The 22,204-nt window shown below is 43.8% G+C and overlaps 1 protein-coding gene across 1 annotated transcript in view; it reads left to right on the top strand.

Annotated features, from left to right (window-relative positions):
- Positions 1 to 22,204, top strand: part of LOC121561716 (transient receptor potential cation channel subfamily M member 1-like) — a gene marked incomplete at its 3' end in the record, with an annotated part of 174,244 nt that overhangs the window by 27,294 nt on the left and 124,746 nt on the right. Inside the window, exons 2-8 of the mRNA XM_045216751.1 lie at positions 4,382 to 4,458; positions 10,380 to 10,590; positions 12,651 to 12,864; positions 15,408 to 15,532; positions 15,729 to 15,900; positions 19,234 to 19,408; positions 19,569 to 19,692. Of these exons, the coding sequence (XP_045072686.1) occupies positions 4,382 to 4,458; positions 10,380 to 10,590; positions 12,651 to 12,864; positions 15,408 to 15,532; positions 15,729 to 15,900; positions 19,234 to 19,408; positions 19,569 to 19,692 (1,098 nt within the window). The remainder of the gene's footprint in view (positions 1 to 4,381; positions 4,459 to 10,379; positions 10,591 to 12,650; positions 12,865 to 15,407; positions 15,533 to 15,728; positions 15,901 to 19,233; positions 19,409 to 19,568; positions 19,693 to 22,204) is intronic.

The raw sequence follows: 22,204 nt of genomic DNA, 5'->3' as shown, positions 1-22,204 counted from the left end.
GGATAGTGTAGAAAGTGTAGGAGTTTAAATGTATGATTATTTTGTTGTTTAGCACTTCTTAGTAATTTGCACCTATTGCCCCAGGTGGGGTGGTAATTTGCACCTATTACCCCAGGTGGGGTGGTAATTTGCCCCTATTACCCCAGGTGGGGTGGTAATTTGCCCCTATTGCCCCAGGTGTGGTGGTAATTTGCCCCTATTGCCCCAGGTGTGGTGGTAATTTGCCCCTATTACCCCAGGTGGGGTGGTAATTTGCACCTATTACCCCAGGTGGGGTGGTAATTTGCACCTATTGCCCCAGGTGGGGTGGTAATTTGCACCTATTACCCCAGGTGGGGTGGTAATTTGCCCCTATTGCCCCAGGAGGGGTGGTAATTTTTTCCCTATTGCCCCAGGTGGGGTGGTAATTTGCCCCTATTGCCCCAGGTGGGGTGGTAATTTGCCCCTATTGCCCCAGGTGGGGTGGTAATTTGCCCCTATTGCCCCAGGTGGGGTGGTCATTTGCCCCTATTGCCCCAGGTGTGGTGGTAATTTGCCCCTATTGCCCCAGGTGGGGTGGTGGATGGTTGTCAAACTGTTGCTGAAAACAGGGGTAAGTTGACATGTAAATACATCACAAGATTCACACCCATTGGTTGAAAGAGAGGAAGGTGATTATTGCAACAAACAAACAAACAAAAAAAGAAATCCCGATGTAGGTTGAACAGCCAGCATGAGGAATGGGCTTTACTGTGTCGTGCTTACAGGCTATAAGGTCAATAGGTGAATGACACTGATCACATGACTGATAGGAAAGAGGAGGAGAAACAAGACTATGACGATGATATGTTAGTATTCATTAACACTATGATGATGATATGTCTGTATTCATTAACACTATGATGATGATATGTCTGTATTAATTAACACTATGATGATGATATGTTAGTATTCATTAACACTATGATGATGATATGTTAGTATTCATTAACACTATGATGATGATATGTCTGTATTAATTAACACTATGATGATGATATGTTAATATTCATTAACACTATGATGATGATATGTTAGTATTCATTAACACTATGATGATGATATGTCTGTATTCATTAACACTATGATGATGATATGTTAGTATTCATTAACACTATGATGATGATATGTTAGTATTCATTAACACAATGATGATGATATGTTAGTATTCATTAACACTATGATGATGATATGTCTGTATTCATTAACACTATGATGATGATATGTCTGTATTCATTAACACTATGATGATGATATGTTAGTATTCATTAACACGATGATTATATGTTAGTATTCATTAACACTATGATGATGATATGTTAGTATTCATTAACACTATGATGATGATATGTCTGTATTAATTAACACTATGATGATGATATGTTAATATTCATTAACACTATGATGATGATATGTTAGTATTCATTAACACTATGATGATGATATGTTAGTATTCATTAACACGATGATTATATGTTAGTATTCATTAACACTATGATGATGATATGTCTGTATTAATTAACACTATGATGATGATATGTTAATATTCATTAACACTATGATGATGATATGTTAGTATTCATTAACACTATGATGATGATATGTTAGTATTCATTAAAACTATGATGATGATACGTCTGTATTCATTAACACTATGATGATGATATGTTAGTATTCATTAACACTATGATGATATGATAGTATTCATTAACACTATGATGATATGTTACTATTCATTAACACTATGATGATGATATGTTAATATTAATTAACACTATGATGATGATATGTTAGTATTCATTAACACTATGATGATGATACATTAGTATTCATTACCACTATGATGATATGTTAGTATTAATTAACACTATGATGATGATACGTTAGTATTCATTAACACTATGATGATGATATGTTAGTATTCATTAACACTATGATGATATGTTAGTATTCATTAACACAATGATGATGATATGTTAGTATTCATTAACACTATGATGATGATATGTTAGTATTCATTAACACTATGATGATGATATGTTAGTATTCATTAACACTATGATGATATGATAGTATTCATTAACACTATGATGATATGTTACTATTCATTAACACTATGATGATGATATGTTAATATTAATTAACACTATGATGATGATATGTTAGTATTCATTAACACTATGATGATATGTTAGTATTCATTAACACAATGATGATGATATGTTAGTATTCATTAACACTATGATGATGATATGTTAGTATTCATTAACACTATGATGATGATATGTTAGTATTCATTAACACTATGATGATATGATAGTATTCATTAACACTATGATGATATGTTACTATTCATTAACACTATGATGATGATATGTTAATATTAATTAACACTATGATGATGATATGTTAGTATTCATTAACACTATGATGATATGTTAGTATTCATTAACACAATGATGATGATATGTTAGTATTCATTAACACTATGATGATGATACGTTAGTATTAATTAACACTATGATGATGATATGTTAATATTCATTAACACTATGATGATGATATGTTAGTATTCATTAACACTATGATGATGATATGTTAGTATTCATTAAAACTATGATGATGATACGTCTGTATTCATTAACACTATGATGATGATATGTTAGTATTCATTAACACTATGATGATATGATAGTATTCATTAACACTATGATGATATGTTACTATTCATTAACACTATGATGATGATATGTTAATATTAATTAACACTATGATGATGATATGTTAGTATTCATTAACACTATGATGATGATATGTTAGTATTCATTAAAACTATGATGATGATACGTCTGTATTCATTAACACTATGATGATGATATGTTAGTATTCATTAACACTATGATGATATGATAGTATTCATTAACACTATAATGATATGTTACTATTCATTAACACTATGATGATGATATGTTAATATTAATTAACACTATGATGATGATATGTTAGTATTCATTAACACTATGATGATGATACATTAGTATTCATTACCACTATGATGATATGTTAGTATTAATTAACACTATGATGATGATACGTTAGTATTCATTAACACTATGATGATGATATGTTAGTATTCATTAACACTATGATGATATGTTAGTATTCATTAACACAATGATGATGATATGTTAGTATTCATTAACACAATGATGATGATATGTTAGTATTCATTAACACTATGATGATGATATGTTAGTATTCATTAACACTATGATGATGATATGATAGTATTCATTAACACTATGATGATATGTTACTATTCATTAACACTATGATGATGATATGTTAATATTAATTAACACTATGATGATGATATGTTAGTATTCATTAACACTATGATGATATGTTAGTATTCATTAACACAATGATGATGATATGTTAGTATTCATTAACACTATGATGATGATATGTTAGTATTCATTAACACTATGATGATGATATGTTAGTATTCATTAACACTATGATGATATGATAGTATTCATTAACACTATGATGATATGTTACTATTCATTAACACTATGTTGATGATATGTTAATATTAATTAACACTATGATGATGATATGTTAGTATTCATTAACACTATGATGATATGTTAGTATTCATTAACACAATGATGATGATATGTTAGTATTCATTAACACTATGATGATGATACGTTAGTATTCATTAACACTATGATGATGATATGTTAGTATTCATTAACACTATGATGATATGTTAGTATTCATTAACACAATGATGATGATATGTTAGTATTCATTAACACTATGATGATGATATGTTAGTATTCATTAACACTATGATGATGATATGTTAGTATTCATTAACACTATGATGATATGATAGTATTCATTAACACTATGATGATATGTTACTATTCATTAACACTATGATGATGATATGTTAATATTAATTAACACTATGATGATGATATGTTAGTATTCATTAACACTATGATGATATGTTAGTATTCATTAACACAATGATGATGATATGTTAGTATTCATTAACACTATGATGATGATACGTTAGTATTCATTAACACTATGATGATGATATGTTAGTATTCATGAACACTATGATGATGATATGTTAATATTCATTAACACTATGATGATGATATGTTAGTATTCATTAACACTATGATGATGATATGTTAATATTCATTAACACTATGATGATGATATGTTAGTATTCATTCCCTCTGTTTCTACTTCCCTAACCCTAACCCTAACCCTACTTCTGTTGGGTTCTCGTTCTGTACATTATGATGCTCATTGACATGTTTCTACCTTCTTTCAGGCCCAGAAAGCGTGGATCGAGAGGATCTTTCAGAAGAGAGAATGTATTCACATAATCCCCAGCAAGGACCCTACAAGGTAAGGTGAACTGACGTACGCCACAAATGATGGTTGGGAGGTCAAAGGTGTTATTGAGGGGAGGAGTGAGAGGAGGGGAGGAGGGGGTGAGAAGGGGAGGAGAGGTTGGGTGGGGAGGGCAAGGGGTGTTGTGGAGGGTGAGGGGGGTGAGATGGAAGGGGATGGAAGGGAGATTGAGAGGGTGGAGGGGAGATGATGGAAGATGGAGAGGGTGGAGGGGGTGGAGGGGGGTGGACGGGAGATGGAGACAAGATGGAGGGGGTGGAGGGGAGATTGAGGGGGTGGAGGGGAGATAGAGGGAAGATGGAGGGGGTGGAGGAAGATGGAGGGGGTGGAGGGAAGATGGAGGGGGTGGAGGGAAGATGGAGGGGGTGGAGGGAAGATGGAAGGGAGATGCAGGGGGTGGAGGGGAGATGGAGGGAGTGGAGGGGAGATGAGAGGGTGGAGGGGAGATGATGGTAGATGGACGGAGATGGAAGGAAGATGGAAGGGGTTGGAAAGGGATAGAGGAGGCTGGAGGGGAGATGATGGGGCATGGGGGGTGGAGGGGAGATGGAGGGGAGATGGATGGAGATGGAGGGGTGGAGGGGAGATGGAGGGGGTGGAGGGGAGATGGAGGGAGTGGAGGGGAGATGAGAGGGGAGATGGAGGGGGTGGAGGAAGATGGAGGGGGTGGAGGGAAGATGGAGGGAGATGGAGGGAAGATGGAGGGGAGATGGAGGGAGTGGAGGGGAGATGAGAGGGTGGAGGGGAGATGGAGGGGGTGGAGGGGAGATGGAGGGGAGTGGAGGGGAGATGAGAGGGTGGAGGGGAGATGATGGTAGATGGACGGAGATGGAAGGAAGATGGAAGGGGTTGGAAAGGGATAGAGGAGGCTGGAGGGGAGATGATGGGGCATGGGGGGTGGAGGGGAGATGGAGGGGAGATGGAGGGGTGGAGAGGGGTGAGGGGGAGATGGAGGGGGTTGGAAAGGGATAGAGGAGGCTGGAGGGGAGATGATGGGGAATGGGGGGTGGAGGGGAGATGGAGGGGAGATGGAGGGTGGAGGGGAGATGGAGGGGTGGAGGGAAGATGGAGGGGGTGGAGGGAAGATGGAGGGAGTGGATGGGAGATGAGAGGGTGGAGGGGAGATGGAGTGGAGATGGAGGGGGTGGAGGGGAGATGGAAGGAGATGGAGGGGTGGAGGGGAGTTGGAGGGGGTGGAGGGGAGATGGAGGGGAGATGGAGGGGTGGAGAGGGGTGATGGGGAGATGGAGGGGGTTGGAAAGGGATAGAAGGGTTGTGGGAGGGGAGATGGAGGGGAGATGGAGGGATGTGGAGGGGAAATGGAGAGGCTGTAGGAGAGATGCCGGGGAGATGGATGGGGTAGGGTGGAGGGGAGTGGAGGGGAGATGGAGGGGAGATGGAGGGAGATGGAGGGGAGATGGAGGGGGTGGAGGGGAGATGGAGGGTGGAGGGGAGATGGAGGGGGTGGAGGGGAGATGGAGGGGGTGGAGGGGAGATGCCGGGGAGATGGATGGGGTAGGGTGGAGGGGAGTGGAGGGGAGATGGAGGGAGATGGAGGTGGGTGGAGGGGAGATGGAGGGGGTGGAGGGGAGATGGAGGGGGTGGAGGGGAGATGGAGGGGGTGGAGGGGAGATGCCGGGAGATGGATGGGGTAGGGTGGAGGGGAGTGGAGGGGAGATGGAGGGAGATGGAGGTGGGTGGAGGGGAGATGGAGGGTGGAGGGGAGATGGAGGGGGTGGAGGGGAGATGGTGGAGGGGAGATGGAGGGAGATGGAGGAGAGATGGAGGGAGATGGAGGGGAGATGGAGGGAGATGGAGGAGGTGGAGGGGAGATGGAGGGGTGGAGGGGAGATGGAGGGAGATGGAGGGAGATGGAGGGGAGATGGAGGGAGATGGAGGTGGGTGGAGGGGAGATGGAGAAGGTGGAGGGGAGATGGTGGAGGGGAGATGGAGGGAGATGGAGGTGGGTGGAGGGGAGATGGAGGAGGTGGAGGGGAGATGGTGGAGGTGGAGGGGAGATGGAGTGGAGATGGAGGGGAGATGGTGGAGGGGAGATGGTGGAGGGGAGATGGAGTGGAGATGGAGGGGAGATGGTGGAGGGGAGATGGAGGAGGTGGAGGGGAGATGAAGGGGGTGGAGGATAGTGTTGATAACTCTCACTGACTAACCTGCCCTGGGATAGTGTTGACAACTCGTAACGCGTGATGTTGTTTCATGGTGTCATGTGATGCTGGATAGATGGCAGCATTCGTGCAAAACTGAAAGTGTGAACCGTTGCATTTAACCACGGCAAGGCGACTGGGAATATGGCCGCATTCAAACAGACCAGCTATGACCTCTGTAAGGTCATCAAAGAAACGTCAGTACAGGGACAAAGTGGAGTCTCAATTCAACGGCTCAGACACGAGAAGTATGTGGAAACCACGTCACTGACACCGACGCCTCACTCCCAGAAAAGCTGAACACGTTCTTCACCCACCTTGAGGAGTGTAACTCTGAGCTGCCCACAGGGGCCGCCACTGCTCACAAGGACTGTGGGCTCCAGATCTTCGTGGATGATGTGACTAAGACTTTTAAACACATTTACCCAAGCCACGTCCTCAGTGTCGTAAGACCCTCACGAACTTCTACAGATGCACCATCGAGAGCATTCTGTCGGGCTGCATCACCCCCTGGTATGGCAACTGCACCGCCTGCAACAGCAAGGCTGTCCAGAGGGTGGTGTGGTCTGCCCAACGCATCACCGGAGGCACACTGCCTGCCCTGCAGGTCATCTACAGCACCCTAAGCTAGGAAGGCCAAGAAGATCATGAAGGACCTCAGCCACCCGAGCCACCCTGCTACCATCTAGAAGGCGGCGACAGTACACCTCAGCCACCCGAGCCACCCTGCTACCATCTAGAAGGAGGAGCCACCCTGCTACCATCTAGAAGGAGGAGCCACCCTGCTACCATCTAGAAGGAGGAGCCACCCTGCAACCATCTAGAAGGAGGAGCCACCCTGCTACCATCTAGAAGGAGGAGCCACGCTGCTACCATCTAGAAGGAGGAGCCACCCTGCTACCATCTAGAAGGAGGAGCCACCCTGCTACCATCTAGAAGGAGGAGCCACCCTGCTACCATCTAGAAGGAGGAGCCACCCTGCTACCATCTAGAAGGAGGAGCCACCCTGCTACCATCTAGAAGGAGGAGACACCCTGCTACCATCTAGAAGGAGGAGCCACCCTGCTACCATCTAGAAGGAGGAGCCACCCTGCTACCATCTAGAAGGAGGAGCCACCCTGCTACCATCTAGAAGGACGAGCCACCCTGCTACCATCTAGAAGGACGAGCCACCCTGCTACCATCTAGAAGGAGGAGCCAGTACACCTCAGCCACCCGAGCACCCCTGCTACCATCTACAGTGAGGGAAAAAAGTATTTGATCCCCTGCTGATTTTGTAAATTTGCCCACTGACAATGAAATTATCAGTCTATCATTTTAATGGTAGGTTTATTTGAACAGTGAGAGACAGAATAACAACGAAAAAATCCAGAAAAACGCATAAATTGATTTGCATTTTAATGAGGGAAATAAGTATTTGACCCCTCTGCAAAACATGACTTAGTAATTGGTGGCAAAACCCTTGTTGGCAATCACAGAGGTCAGACGTTTCTTGTAGTTGGCCACCAGGTTTGCACACATCTCAGGAGGGATTTTGTTCCACTCCTCTTTGCAGATCTTCTCCAAGTCATTACGGTTTGGAGCCTGACTTTTGGCAACTCGAACCTTCAGCTCCCTCCACAGATTTTCTATGGGATTAAGGTCTGGAGACTGGCTAGGCCACTCCAGGACCTTAATGTGCTGCTTCTTGAGCAACTCCTTTGTTGCCTTGGCCGTGTGTTTTGGGTCATTGTCATGCTGGAATACCCATCCACGACCCATTTTCAATGCCCTGGCTGAGGGAAGGAGGTTCTCACCCAAGATGTGACGGTACATGGCCCCGTCCATCGTCCCTTTGATGCGGTGAAGTTGTCCTGTCCCCTTAGCAGAAAAACACCCCCAAAGCATAATGTTTCCACCTCCATGTTTGACGGTGGGGATGGTGTTCTTGGGGTCATAGGCAGCATTCCTCCTCCTCCAAACACGGCGAGTTGAGTTGATGCCAAAGAGCTCCATTTTGGTCTCATCTGCACACAACACTTTAACCCAGTTCTCCTCTGAATCATTCAGATGTTCATTGGCAAACTTCAGACCGGCATGTATGTGCTTTCTTGAGCAGGGGGACCTTGTGGGCGTTGCAGGATTTCAGTCCTTCACGGCGTAGTGTGTTACCAATTGTTTTCTTGGTGACTATGTTCCCATCTGCCTTGAGATCATTGACAAGATCCTCCCGTGTAGTTCTGGGCTGATTCCTTACCGTTCTCATGATCATTGCAACTCCACAAGGTGAGATCTTGCATGGAGCCCCAGGCCGAGGGAGATTGACAGTTATTTTGTGTTTCTTCAATTTGCGAATAAACGCACAAACTGTTGTCACCTTGTCACCAAGCTGATTGGCGATGGTCTTGTAGCCCATTCCAGACTTGTGTAGGTCTACAATCTTGTCCCTGACATCCTTGGAGAGCTCTTTGGTCTTGGCCATGGTGGAGAGTTTGGAATCTGATTGATTGATTGCTTCTGTGGACAGGTGTCTTTTATACAGGTAACAAACTGAGATTAGGAGCACTCCCTTTAAGAGTGTGCTCCTAATCTCAGTTTGTAACCTGTATAAAAGACACCTAGGAGCCAGAAATATTTTTTTTCTTTAAATCTGAGTACGCTACCAATAACATCTTTAAATCTGAGTACGCTACCAATAACATCTTTAAATCTGTGTACGCTACCAATAACATCTTTAAATCTGAGTACGCTATCAATAACATCTTTAAATCTGAGTACGCTACCAATAACATCTTTAAATCTGAGTATGCTACCAATAACATCGTTAAATCTGAGTACGCTACCAATAACATCTTTCAATCTGAGTACGCTACCAATAACATCTTTAAATCTGAGTACGCTACCAATAACATCTTTAAATCTGAGTACGCTACCAATAACATATTTAAATCTGTGTACGCTACCAATAACATCTTTAAATCTGAGTACGCTACCAATAACATCTTTAAATCTGAGTACGCTACCAATAACATCTTTAAATCTGAGTACGCTACCAATAACATCTTTAAATCTGAGTACGCTAACAATAACATATTTAAATCTGAGCACCAATTACTTTGATTTGATTTGATGTGTGTACAGTACTTCTAGGCTGTATCCCCGCTGTGGCCTGGTCAAAAACAACTAGTCTAGTGACCTGAACCCTGCTACCTTAACTAGTCTAGTGACCTGAACCCTGCTACCTTAACTAGTCTAGTGACCTGAACCCTGCTACCTTAACTAGTCTAGTGACCTGTACCCTGCTGTGGCCTGGTCAAAAACAACTAGTCTAGAGACCTGTACCATGCTGTGGCCTGGTCAAAAACAACTAGTCTAGAGACCTGAACCCTGCTACCTTAACTAGTCTAGTGACCTGAACCCTGCTACCTTAACTAGTCTAGTGACCTGAACCCTGCTGTGGCCTGGTCAAAAACAACTAGTCTAGAGACCTGAACCCTGCTGTGGCCTGGTCAAAAACAACTAATCTAGTGACCTGAACCCTGCTGTGGCCTGGTCAAAAACAACTAGTCTAGTGACCTGTACCCTGCTGTGGCCTGGTCAAAAACAACTAGTCTAGAGACCTGAACCCTGCTACCTTAACTAGTCTAGTGACCTGAACCCTGCTGTGGCCTGGTCAAAAACAACTAGTCTAGAGACCTGAACCCTGCTGTCTTAACCAGTCTAGTGACCTGTACCCTGCTACCTTAACCAGTCTAGTGACCTGTCCCCCTGTAGATGTTCGTGTGGTCAGCTGATGACGCAGCATGTGGTGATCCCGCAGGGCACTCTGCCCAACAAGCCGTCAGAAGAGAACCATCAGCTGGTCCAGATCGACCCGCCCCAGCAGCAGGAGAGGTGGTCCGTGGCCAAACACACACAGACCTCACCTACAGACGCCTTCGGGACCATCGAATTCCAGGGGGGAGGCTTCATCAACAAGGCAATGGTAGGAGCTATGACCTGTCTAACTATAAACAATAACAACAACAACAACAACAACAACAACAACAACAACACCTCAACCACACCATAACCACACCATAACCACACTACCACAACCACACCATAACCACACCATAACCACACCATAACCACACTACCACAACAACACCTCAACCACACCATAACCACACCACAACCACACCATAACCACACCATAACCACACTACCACAACCACACCATAACCACACTACCACAACAACACCTCAACCACACCATAACCACACCACAACCACACCATAACCACACCATAACCACACCATAACCACACTACCACAACCACACCATAACCACACTACCAAAACCACACCATAACCACACCACAACAACACCTCAACCACACCATAACCACACCACAACCACACCATAACCACACTACCACAACCACACCATAACCACACCATAACCACACCATAACCACACTACCACAACCACACCATAACCACACCATAACCACACCATAACCACACCATAACTACACCATAACCACACTACCATAACCACACCATAACCACACCATAACCACACCATAACTACACCATAACCACACTACCACAACCACACCATAACCACACCATAACCACACTACCACAACCACACCATAACCACACTACCACAACCACACCATAACCACACCATAACCACACCATAACCACACTACCACAACAACACCTCAACCACACCATAACCACACCACAACCACACCATAACCACACCATAACCACACCATAACCACACTACCACAACAACACCTCAACCACACCATAACCACACCACAACCACACCATAACCACACTACCACAACCACACCATAACCACACCATAACCACACCATAACCACACTACCACAACAACACCTCAACCACACCATAACCACACCACAACCACACCATAACCACACCATAACCACACCATAACCACACCATAACCACACCATAACTACACCATAACCACACTACCACAACCACACCATAACCACACCATAACCACACCATAACCACACCATAACCACACCATAACCACACCATAACCACACTACCACAACCACACCATAACCACACCATAACCACACCATAACCACACCATAACCACACCATAACCACACTACCACAACCACACCATAACCACACTACCACAACCACACCATAACCACACCTTAACCACACCATAACCACACTACAACAACAACACCTCAACCACACCATAACCACACTACCACAACCACACCATAACCACACCATAACTACACCATAACCACACCATAACCACACCATAACTACACCATAACTACACCATAACCACACCATAACCACACCATAACCACACCATAACCACACCATAACTACACCATAACTACACCATAACCACACCATAACTACACCATAACTACACCATAACCACACCATAACCACACCATAACCACACCATAACCACACCATAACCACACTACCACAACCACACCATAACCACACCATAACTACACCATAACCACACCATAACCACACCATAACTACACCATAACTACACCATAACCACACCATAACCACATCATAACTACACCATAACCACACCATAACCACACCATAACCACACCATAACCACATCATAACTACACCATAACTACACCATAACCACACCATAACCACATCATAACTACAACATAACTACACCATAACCACATCACAACTACACCATAACCACATCATAACTACACAATAACTACACCACAACCACACCATATCCACACCACAACCAAAATCCAGCAAAAATCTCCAAAATAGGCACAATCGAATGAATCCAGCACATCACAACCACAACTACACCAGACCAGTGATGACCCATCCACAACACAACCACAAGAGCTTGCATACAGAAATAAACCAACGTCCCCCAACTCAAAATTTACTATTTTTCAAAAAGGGTGCTTGTCCCGCCAGGAGAACCCTTTATTGTTCTAGAATCATTCCTGCAATGTTGAACTATTCTCCTCTCCTATCCCACTCCAGTACATCAGAGTGTCCCATGACTCTAAGCCAGACAATCTGCTCCAACTGATGGTGAAAGACTGGCAGCTGGAACTCCCCAACCTGCTCATCTCTATCCACGGAGGTCTGCAGAACTTTGAGCTGCAGCCCAAACTCAAACAGGTGTTAGGGAAGGGACTCATCAAGGCTGCAGTCACCACCGGAGCATGGATCTTCACTGGTGGAGTCAGCACTGGTGGGTAACTTGTATAGCATGATGAACTGCATTACCCATAATGCTCTGCAGAAGCTACCCTGACCCTTAACACCGGAGACTCACATTATAGTTCAGAACAGGAATAAAACCCAGATTCAATCCAACACAGATTAACGACCTGAGCACAGTGATAGATTTAGGCAACATCCCATATATTTATAGAAATCAAGTTCGCTCAAGCAGAAGTCACCTTTAAAGTCAATTACCGTGTCCTTTGAATCCTGGCCTGCTGCCTAAGTCTCACTCAAATCCAACCTTCCAATGGTGATAGCTACAGTGGCTTGCGAAAGTTTTCACCCCCCCTTGCCATTTTTCCTATTTTGTTGCCTTACAACCTGGAATTTAAATGGATTTTTGGGGGGTTTGTATCATTTGATTTACACAACATGCCTACCACTTTGAAGATGCAAAATATTTTTTCTTGTGAAACAAACAAGAAATAAGACAAAAAAAAACAGAAAAATTGAGCGTGCATAACTATTCACCCCCTATTCAGTATGCTTAGGGTCATTGTCCTGCTGGAAGGTGAACCTCCGTCCCAGTCTCAAATCTCTGGAAGACTGAAACAGGTTTCCCTCAAGAATTTCCCTGTATTTAGCGCCATCCATCATTCCTTCAATTCTGACCAGTTTCCCAGTCCCTGCAGATGAAAAACATCCCCACAGCATGATGATGCCACCACCATGCTTCACTGTGGGGATTGTGTTCTCGGGGTGATGAGAGGTGTTGCGTTTGCGCCAGACATAGTGTTTTTCTTGATGGCCAAAAAGCTCAATTTTTGTCTCATCTAACCAGAGTACCTTCTTCCATATGTTTGGGGGGTCTCCCACATGCCTTCTGGTGAACACCAAATGTGTTTGCTTATTTTTTTCTTTAAGCAATGGCTTTTTTTCTGGCCACTCTTCCGTAAAGCCCAGCTCTGTGGAGTGTACGGCTTAAAGTGGTCCTATGGACAGATACTCCAATCTCCGCTGTGGAGCTTTGCAGCTCCTTCAGGGTTATCTTTGGTCTCTTTGTTGCCTCTCTGATTAATGCCCTCCTTGCCTGGTCTGTGAGTTTTGGTGGGCGGCCCTCTCTTGGCAGGTTTGTTGTGGTGCCATATTCTTTCCATTTTTTAATAATGGATTTAATGGTGCTCCGTGGGATGTTCAAAGTTTCTGATATTTTTTTATAACCCAACCCTGATCTGTACTTCTCCACAACTCTGTCCCTGACCTGCTTGGAGAGCTCCTTGGTCTTCATGGTGCCGCTTGCTTGGTGGTGCCCCTTGCTTAGTGGTGTTGCAAACTCTGGGGCCTTTCAGAACAGGTGTATATGTACTGAGATCATGTGACAGATCATGTGACACTTAGATTGCACACAGGTGGACTTTATTTAACTAATTATGTGACTTCTGAAGGTAATTGGTTGCACCAGATCTTATTTAGGGGCTTCATAGCAAAGGGGGTGAATACACATGTACGCACCACTTTTCCGTTATTTATTTTTTAGAATTCTTTGAAACAATTTTTTTTCATTTCACTTCACAAATTTGGACTATGTTGTGTTTGCCCATCACATGAAATCCAAATAAAAATCCATTTTTTTCACAGGTTCTAATGCAACAAAATTGGAAAATAGCAAAATAGGGCTCTGATCATCTCTCTAAACACATGTCTCTGATCATCTCTCTAAACACATGGCTCTGATCATCTCTCTAAACACATGTCTCTGATCATCTCTCTAAACACATGTCTCTGATCATCTCTCTAAACACATGTCTCTGATCATCTCTCTAAACACATGGCTCTGATCAGATCTCTAAATACATGGCTCTGATCAGATCTCTAAACACATGACTCTGATCAGATCTCTAAATACATGGCTCTGATCATCTCTCTAAATACTTCTGGTTTCTCATTCTGGTTCCGGACCCTGGTTCCTCATTCTGGTTCATCCTTCTGGTTCCTCATTCTGGTTCATCCTTCTGTTTCCTCATTCTGGTTCCTCATTCTGGTTCTTCATACTGGTTCATCCTTCTGGTTCTTCATTTGGTTTCCTAATTCTGGTTCCTCACTCTTGTTCATCCTTCTGGTTCATTCTTCTGGTTCATCCTTCTGGTTCCTCATTCTAGTTCCGTACCCTGGTGCATCCTTCTGGTTCATCCTGGTTCATCCTTCTGGTTCATCCTGGTGCATCCTTCTGGTTCATCCTGGTTCATCCTTCTGGTTCATCATTCTAGTTCCGTACCCTGGTGCATCCTTCTGGTTCATCCTGGTTCATCCTTCTGTTTCCTCATTCTGGTTCTGTCCCTGGTTTCAACCTTCTGGTTCATCCTTCTAGTTCCTTATTCTGGTTAATCCTTCTGGTTCATCCTTCTGGTTATGTCCCTTGGTTCTTCTTCTTCTTCTTCTTCTTCTTCTTCTTCTTCTTCTTCTTCTTCTTCTTCTTCTTCTTCTTCTTCTTCTTCTTCTTCTTCTTCTTCTTCTTCTTCTTCTTCTTCTTCTTCTTCTTCTTCTTCTTCTTCTTCTTCTTCCCTATAGGTGTGATCCGTCACGTGGGGGATGCCCTGAAGGACCACTCCTCTAAGTCCAGAGGGAAGGTGTGTGCCATCGGCATCGCTCCGTGGGGCATCATAGAGAACAAGGAGGACCTCATCGGCAGGGATGTAAGTGTTACTCAGTCCCCCTCTTAGCTCCACAATCAGCCATGAATCATTCACACCTTTCACTCCATTACGTCACTACTCCAAGCACCAGTTGCTATTTGATGTAAAGCATACCCTGGCCTATATCATGAGAGAACGTGTTTTCCAGTTTGCTGTTTTGTGGGATGTGTTGCTCAGTCAGTGATATTCCCTCCAGGTAACACGGCCATACCAGACCATGTCCAACCCGCTGTCCAAGCTGTCTGTCCTGAACAACAGCCACTCCCACTTCATCCTGGCCGATAACGGCACAACAGGGAAGTACGGAGCGGAGGTGAAGCTACGCCGCCAGCTGGAGAAACACATCTCACTGCAGAAGATCAACACACGTAAGTCAACCCAACCATAGAGCACTCAGACAACAGCACACTAAGACAACACTACAGTCAGTAAACCAAACAGTACCAGTAGGTCAACCCAACCATACAGAACTCAGACAACAGCACACTAAGACAACACTACAGTCAGTAAACCATACAGTACCAGTAGGTCAACCCAACCATACAGCAGACTTATATAGAGTTCAGTACAACACTATAGACAACCATCCAGCAAGTCATATACAGTATACTGTTAACCTCTGGTTCCTCTCAAGGTCTCTTCCTTTCAGGGAGTTGGATATGTATACTGTTAACCTCTACCAACTAGAGGAAGCCTCTACTGTGAGTCTGGTTCCTCTCAAGGTCTCTTCCTTTCAGGGAGTTGTTCCTGTCAAGGACGGGCATAGGTGTGGTGTGGAATCAAATGCAGGATGCAGATGCAAGTCCAAAATACTTTAATAAAGTCCACAGAAAAATAACGGCTACAGAACGAGCCGGAAGAACAAGGACAAAATATGCACTCCGCGTAAAAGTACAGCAAACGCACAACGTGCGGACTCTCTAATAAACAATAGAGCTTAAACTGACGGGCAACACCAGCTGACATAGAACAACTAAACACAACCACAAGACAGAAACAACGAGAACTTAAAGGACACATAATCAAGACAACGAACGGTGGCAGCTAGTACTCCGGGGACGACGACCGCCGAAGCCTGCCCGAACAAGGAGAAGGAGCAGCCTCGGCAGAAACCGTGACAGTTCCTTAGTTGCCACTGTGCCTCTGCTTGCTCTTTGGGACCTAGGCTGGGTTACTGTAAAGCTCTTTGGGACCTAGGCTGGGTTACTGTAAAGCTCTTTGGGACCTAGGCTGGGTTACTGTAAAGCTCTTTGGGACCTAGGCTGGGTTACTGTAAAGCTCTTTGGGACCTAGGCTGGGTTACTGTAAAGCTCTTTGGGACCTAGGCTGGGTTACTGTAAAGCTCTTTGGGACCTAGGCTGGGTTACTGTAAAGCTCTTTGGGACCTAGGCTGGGTTACTGTAAAGCTCTTTGGGACCTAGGCTGGGTTACTGTAAAGCTCTTTGTGTTGACATAAAAGGGCTTTATAAATCACATTAGATAGATTGATTGAGTCCTCTAATGTTCAAATTAAAATGTATTTGTCACATGCGCCGAATACCTTACAGTGAAATGCTTACTTACAAGCCCTTAACTGACAATGCAGTTCAAGAAATAGAGTTATGAAAATATTTACTAAATAAACTAAAGTAAAAAATCAAATAATAAGTAACACAATAAAATAACAATACAGTACAGTACCGAGTCACTGTGCGGGGGTACAGGAACCGAGTCAACGTGCGGGGTACAGGTTAATCCAGGTCATTTGTACATGTAGGTATGGTAAAGTGACTATGCATTGATAATAAACAGCGAGTAGCTGTCCAGGTGGCCATTTGATGAATTGTTAAGGAGCCTTTTGGTCCTAGACTTGGCGCTCCGGTACCGCTTGCCGTGCGGTAGCAGAGAGAACAGTCTATGACTAGGGTGGCTGGAGTCTTTGGCAATATTTTGGTCCTTCCTCTGAAACTGCCTAGTGTGTAGGTCCTGGATGTCAGGAAGCTTGGTCCCGGTGATGTACTGGGCCGTACGCACTACCCTCTGATGCCGAGCAGTTACCATACCTGGACCTCTGCAGCTCAGTTGGTAGATCATGGCGCTTGTAACGCCAGGGTAGTGGGTTCGATCCCCGGGACCACCCATACGTAAAAATGTATGCACAAATGACTGTAAGTCGCTTTGGATAAAAGCGTCTGCTAAATGGCATATTATATCATATTATACCAGGCAGGTGATGCAACCGTTCAGGATGCTCTCGATGGTGCAGCTGTAGAACTATTTGAGGATCTGGGGACACGTGCCAAATATTTTCAGTCTCCTGAGGGGGAAAACGTGTTGTCGTGCCCTCTTCACGACTGTCTTGGTGTGTTTGGACCATGATAGTTTGTTGGTGATGTGGACACCAAGGAACTTGAAACTCTTGACCCACTCCACTACAGCCCCGTCGATGTCCATGGGGGTGTGTCCGGCCCTCCTTTTCCTGTAGTCCACGATCATCTCCTTTGTCTTGGTCACGTTGAGGGAGAGGATGTTATCCTGGCACCAAACTGCCAGGTCTCTGACCTCCTCCCTATAGGCTGTCTCATCGTTGTCTGTGATCAGGCCTACCACTGTTGTGTCGTCAGCAAACTTAATGATGTTGTTAGAGTTGTGCTTGGCCATGTAGTCATGGGTGAACAGGGAGTACAGGAGGGGACTAATAACGCACCCCTGAGGGTCCCCGTGTTGAGGATCGTTGTGGCAGATGTGTTGTTGCCTACCCTCACCACCTGGGGGCGCCACGTCAGGAAGTCCAGGATCCAGTTGCAGAGGGAGGTGTTTAGTCCCAGGGTCCTTAGCTTAGTGATGAGCTTTGAGGGCACTATGGTGTTGAACGCTGAGCTGTAGTCAATGAACAGCATTCTCACATAGGTGTTCCTTTTGTCCAGGTGGGAAAGGAAAGTGTGGAGTGTGAATATGCATAACCTTGCTTCAGGTCCTGAGCTACAGGCAGTTAGATTTGGGTATGTCATTGTAGGCGAAAATGGAAAAAAAGGGTCCGATCCTTAAGAGGTTAAAGAAAAAATCTTTGTCCAGTTCGAGGTGAGTAATCGCTGTTCTGATGTCCAGAAGCAATTTTTGGTAATAAGAGACGGTAGCAGCAACATTATGTACAAAAATAATTTACAGACAATGCGAAAAAAATAATATAATAGCACAGTTGGTTAGGAGCCCGTAAAACGGCAGCCATCCCCTCCGGTTCTGGAGCGTGTTGTTCTCTGTGACCTGTGGGTTTCCCTTTGTCATCCTGTGCCTGGGGCTCATGACAAGGCAGGGACAGCAAAGGGATGCTCAGCTGTCACCTCTTACTGCAGCCAAACCAACACTGATGGCCAATGAACCATTCCCTGACCAACATGGCCGTTCCCTGACCAATGAACCATTCCCTGACCAAGATGGCCGTTCCCTGACCAATGAACCATTCCCTGACCAAGATGGCCGTTCCCTGACCAATGAACCATTCCCTGACCAAGATGGCCGTCCAGTAGTTATGTTGCCGGGATGCCAATATCCATTCTTGTGTTGTATGAATGACACTTTTGAATGACATTTTATTTTCGTGTTAAATTGCCAGTTGGCAACCCATCCCTTATGGGATTAATTGACAAACAAACAAAAATTGCAATAATTCACTGTGATAATTCTATTGTATTTAATTCTGTGTGTGTTACTGTGTGTTGCAGGCCTGGGCCAGGGGGTCCCGTTGGTGTGTCTGATTGTAGAGGGAGGTCCTAATGTCATCTCCATCACCCTGGAGAGTCTGAGGGAGGAACCCCCCGTCCCCGTGGTGGTCTGTGATGGCAGCGGGAGGGCGTCGGACATCATGTCCTTCGCTCACAAATACTGCGAGGAGGGAGGGTGAGGATAGACCTGTCAATCTACTGCTTCTTCTTCTGGGTTTTTTCTTCAATGAATTCTTCTTCTTCTTCTTCTTCTTCTTCTTCTTCTTCTTCTTCTTCTTCTTCTTCTTCTTCTTCTTCTTCTTCTTCTTCTTCTACTAAATCCTTCCCTCCTAAAGTCTGATAAATGATGACGTGAGGGACCAGCTGCTGGTGACCATCCAGAAGACCTTCAGCTACAGTAAGGGCCAATCACAACAGATCCTGCTTATGGTCATGGAATGCATGAAGAAGAAGGAGCTGGTGAGTAGAGGAAATACTGAAATAGGATCTTACTTCAGTTATAGGAAATATTTAGCTAAATAAATTCAGTTACATAAAATACATGTATATACCTAATTAAATGTACTTAAATTATTTACTTTAAAGGCCCATTGCAGTCAAAAACATGATTTACCTTTGTTTGATAAATATATTTCCACACTATGAGGTTGGAATAATACTGTGAAATTGTGAAAATGACGATAATGCCCTTTTAGTGTAAGAGCTGTTTGAAATGACAGCAGGTTTTGGTCTGCCTGCTGACATCACTAGGTGGAAAAATTAGTTAAAAAGTTCCAAATCTCTCTGCCAATAACATCTAGTTTTCAGATTTCCCCTCCCCACTCAGACCACTCCCAGACAGTCCTCGCTAAATTCTTGCTTGAGAAATTGTCTTTGCTAAGAAGCTATTTTTGTTTCTTTTGACATTTTAATTTTAATTAAAAACAATCACAGAAAGGTTCTTAATTGGTACCCAGAATTGATTTGATATTGAGATAAAATGGGTGCATTGGACAATTAACTTTAAGCCTGTAAATTAAAAATGTTTTATACTGTTGAAATATTTTGTTATCCATTGTCATTCATTAATTCCCTCATCTGTGGACTTCCTCCTTTGGTTTTATGAATAAACATGTTTCCTACAACTCTCCCATCTCTGTCTGTTACAATAACAGGTTGAATAAACATGTTCCCTACAACTCTCCCATCTCTGTCTGTTACAGTAACAGGTTGGACATTATGTCACGTGTGTTTCATCATATAATCGTGCTTGGTTGTATCACTCATACAGCTCTACCTCACAGCCCTGAGTCTATCATATCTCATCACCCCCAGTAATGGAAGGCTATCTCATCACCCCCAGTAATGGAAGGCTATCTCATCACCCCCAGTAATGGAAGGCTATCTCATCACCCCCAGTAATGGAAGGCTATCTCATCACCCCCAGTAATGGAAGGCTATCTCATCACCCCCAGTAATGGAAGGCTATCTCATCACCCCCAGTAATGGAAGGCTATCTCATCACCCCCAGTAATGGAAGGCTATCTCATCACCCCCAGTAATGGAAGGATATCTCATCACCCCCAGTAATGGACTGATGTATTTGTATTTGTATTTATTATGGATCCCCATTAGTTCCTGCCAAGGCAGCAGCTACTCTTCCTGGGGTTTATTATGGATCCCCATTAGTTCCTGCCAAGGCAGCAGCTACTCTTCCTGAGGTTTATTATGGATCCCCATTAGTTCCTGCCAAGGCAGCAGCTACTCTTCCTGGGGTTTATTATGGATCCCCATTAGTTCCTGCCAAGGCAGCAGCTACTCTTCCTGGGGTTTATTTTGGATCCCCATTAGTTCCTGCCAAGGCAGCAGCTACTCTTCCTGGGGTTTATTATGGATCCCCATTAGTTCCTGCCAAGGCAGCAGCTACTCTTCCTGGGGTTTATTATGGATCCCCATTAGTTCCTGCCAAGGCAGCAGCTACTCTTCCTGGGGTTTATTATGGATCCCCATTAGTTCCTGCCAAGGCAGCAGCTACTCTTCCTGGGGTTTATTATGGATCCCCATTAGTTCCTGCCAAGGCAGCAGCTACTCTTCCTGGGGTTTATTATGGATCCCCATTAGTTCCTGCCAAGGCAGCAGCTACTCTTCCTGGGGTTTATTATGGATCCCCATTAGTTCCTGCCAAGGCAGCAGCTACTCTTCCTGGGGTCCAAACACATTAAGGCACTTACATCACACATAAAACAAAGATAAAACAGTACATCATGTAACATTATTACACCACTACATGTCTACGGTCTCCTGTATCTCAGTTGGTGGAGCATGGCGCTTGCAACGCCAGGGTTGTGGGTTCGTTTCCCACGGGGGACCAGTATGAAAATGTATGCACTCACTAACTGTAAGTCGCTCTGGATAAGAGCTTCTGCTAAATTACAAAAAAAAAAATATATATATATATATATATATATATATATATATTAAAAATAAAAAAAATAAAAAACATGTATAATACCACCATACAACAATATTATAATTGACTTGTGTGTAGAGTGGTTGTATTAGCATGTGTATGTGTCTGTCTGCACCTGTGTGTATCATTTCACAGTCCCCTCTTTTCCACAAGGTGTATTTTTACCTTTTTTTTTTTTTTATCTGATTCTACTGCTTGCATCAGTTACCTGATGTGGAATAGAGTTCAATGTAGTCATGGCTCTATGTAGTACTGTGAGCCTCCCTTAAATCTCCTGTGTCTTGTGGGGTATGGATGGGTGTCTGAGCTGCGTGCTAGTAGTTTAACCTCTTAAGGATCTGACCCTTTTTTTCCATTTTCACCTAAAATGACGTCCCCAAATCTAACTGCCTGTAGCTCAGGACCTGAAGCAAGGATTTGCATATTCTTGATACCATTTGAAAGGAAACACTTTGAAGTTTGTGGAAATGTGAAACTAATGTAGGAGAATATGACACATTAGATCTGGTAAAAGATAATACA

This window comes from Coregonus clupeaformis, unplaced genomic scaffold, assembly GCF_020615455.1.
Source record: "Coregonus clupeaformis isolate EN_2021a unplaced genomic scaffold, ASM2061545v1 scaf0788, whole genome shotgun sequence".
NCBI classification, from domain to species: domain Eukaryota; kingdom Metazoa; phylum Chordata; class Actinopteri; order Salmoniformes; family Salmonidae; genus Coregonus; species Coregonus clupeaformis.
Note: the sequence above shows the minus strand (reverse complement) of the source record. Positions and strands in the feature narration are given on the sequence as shown.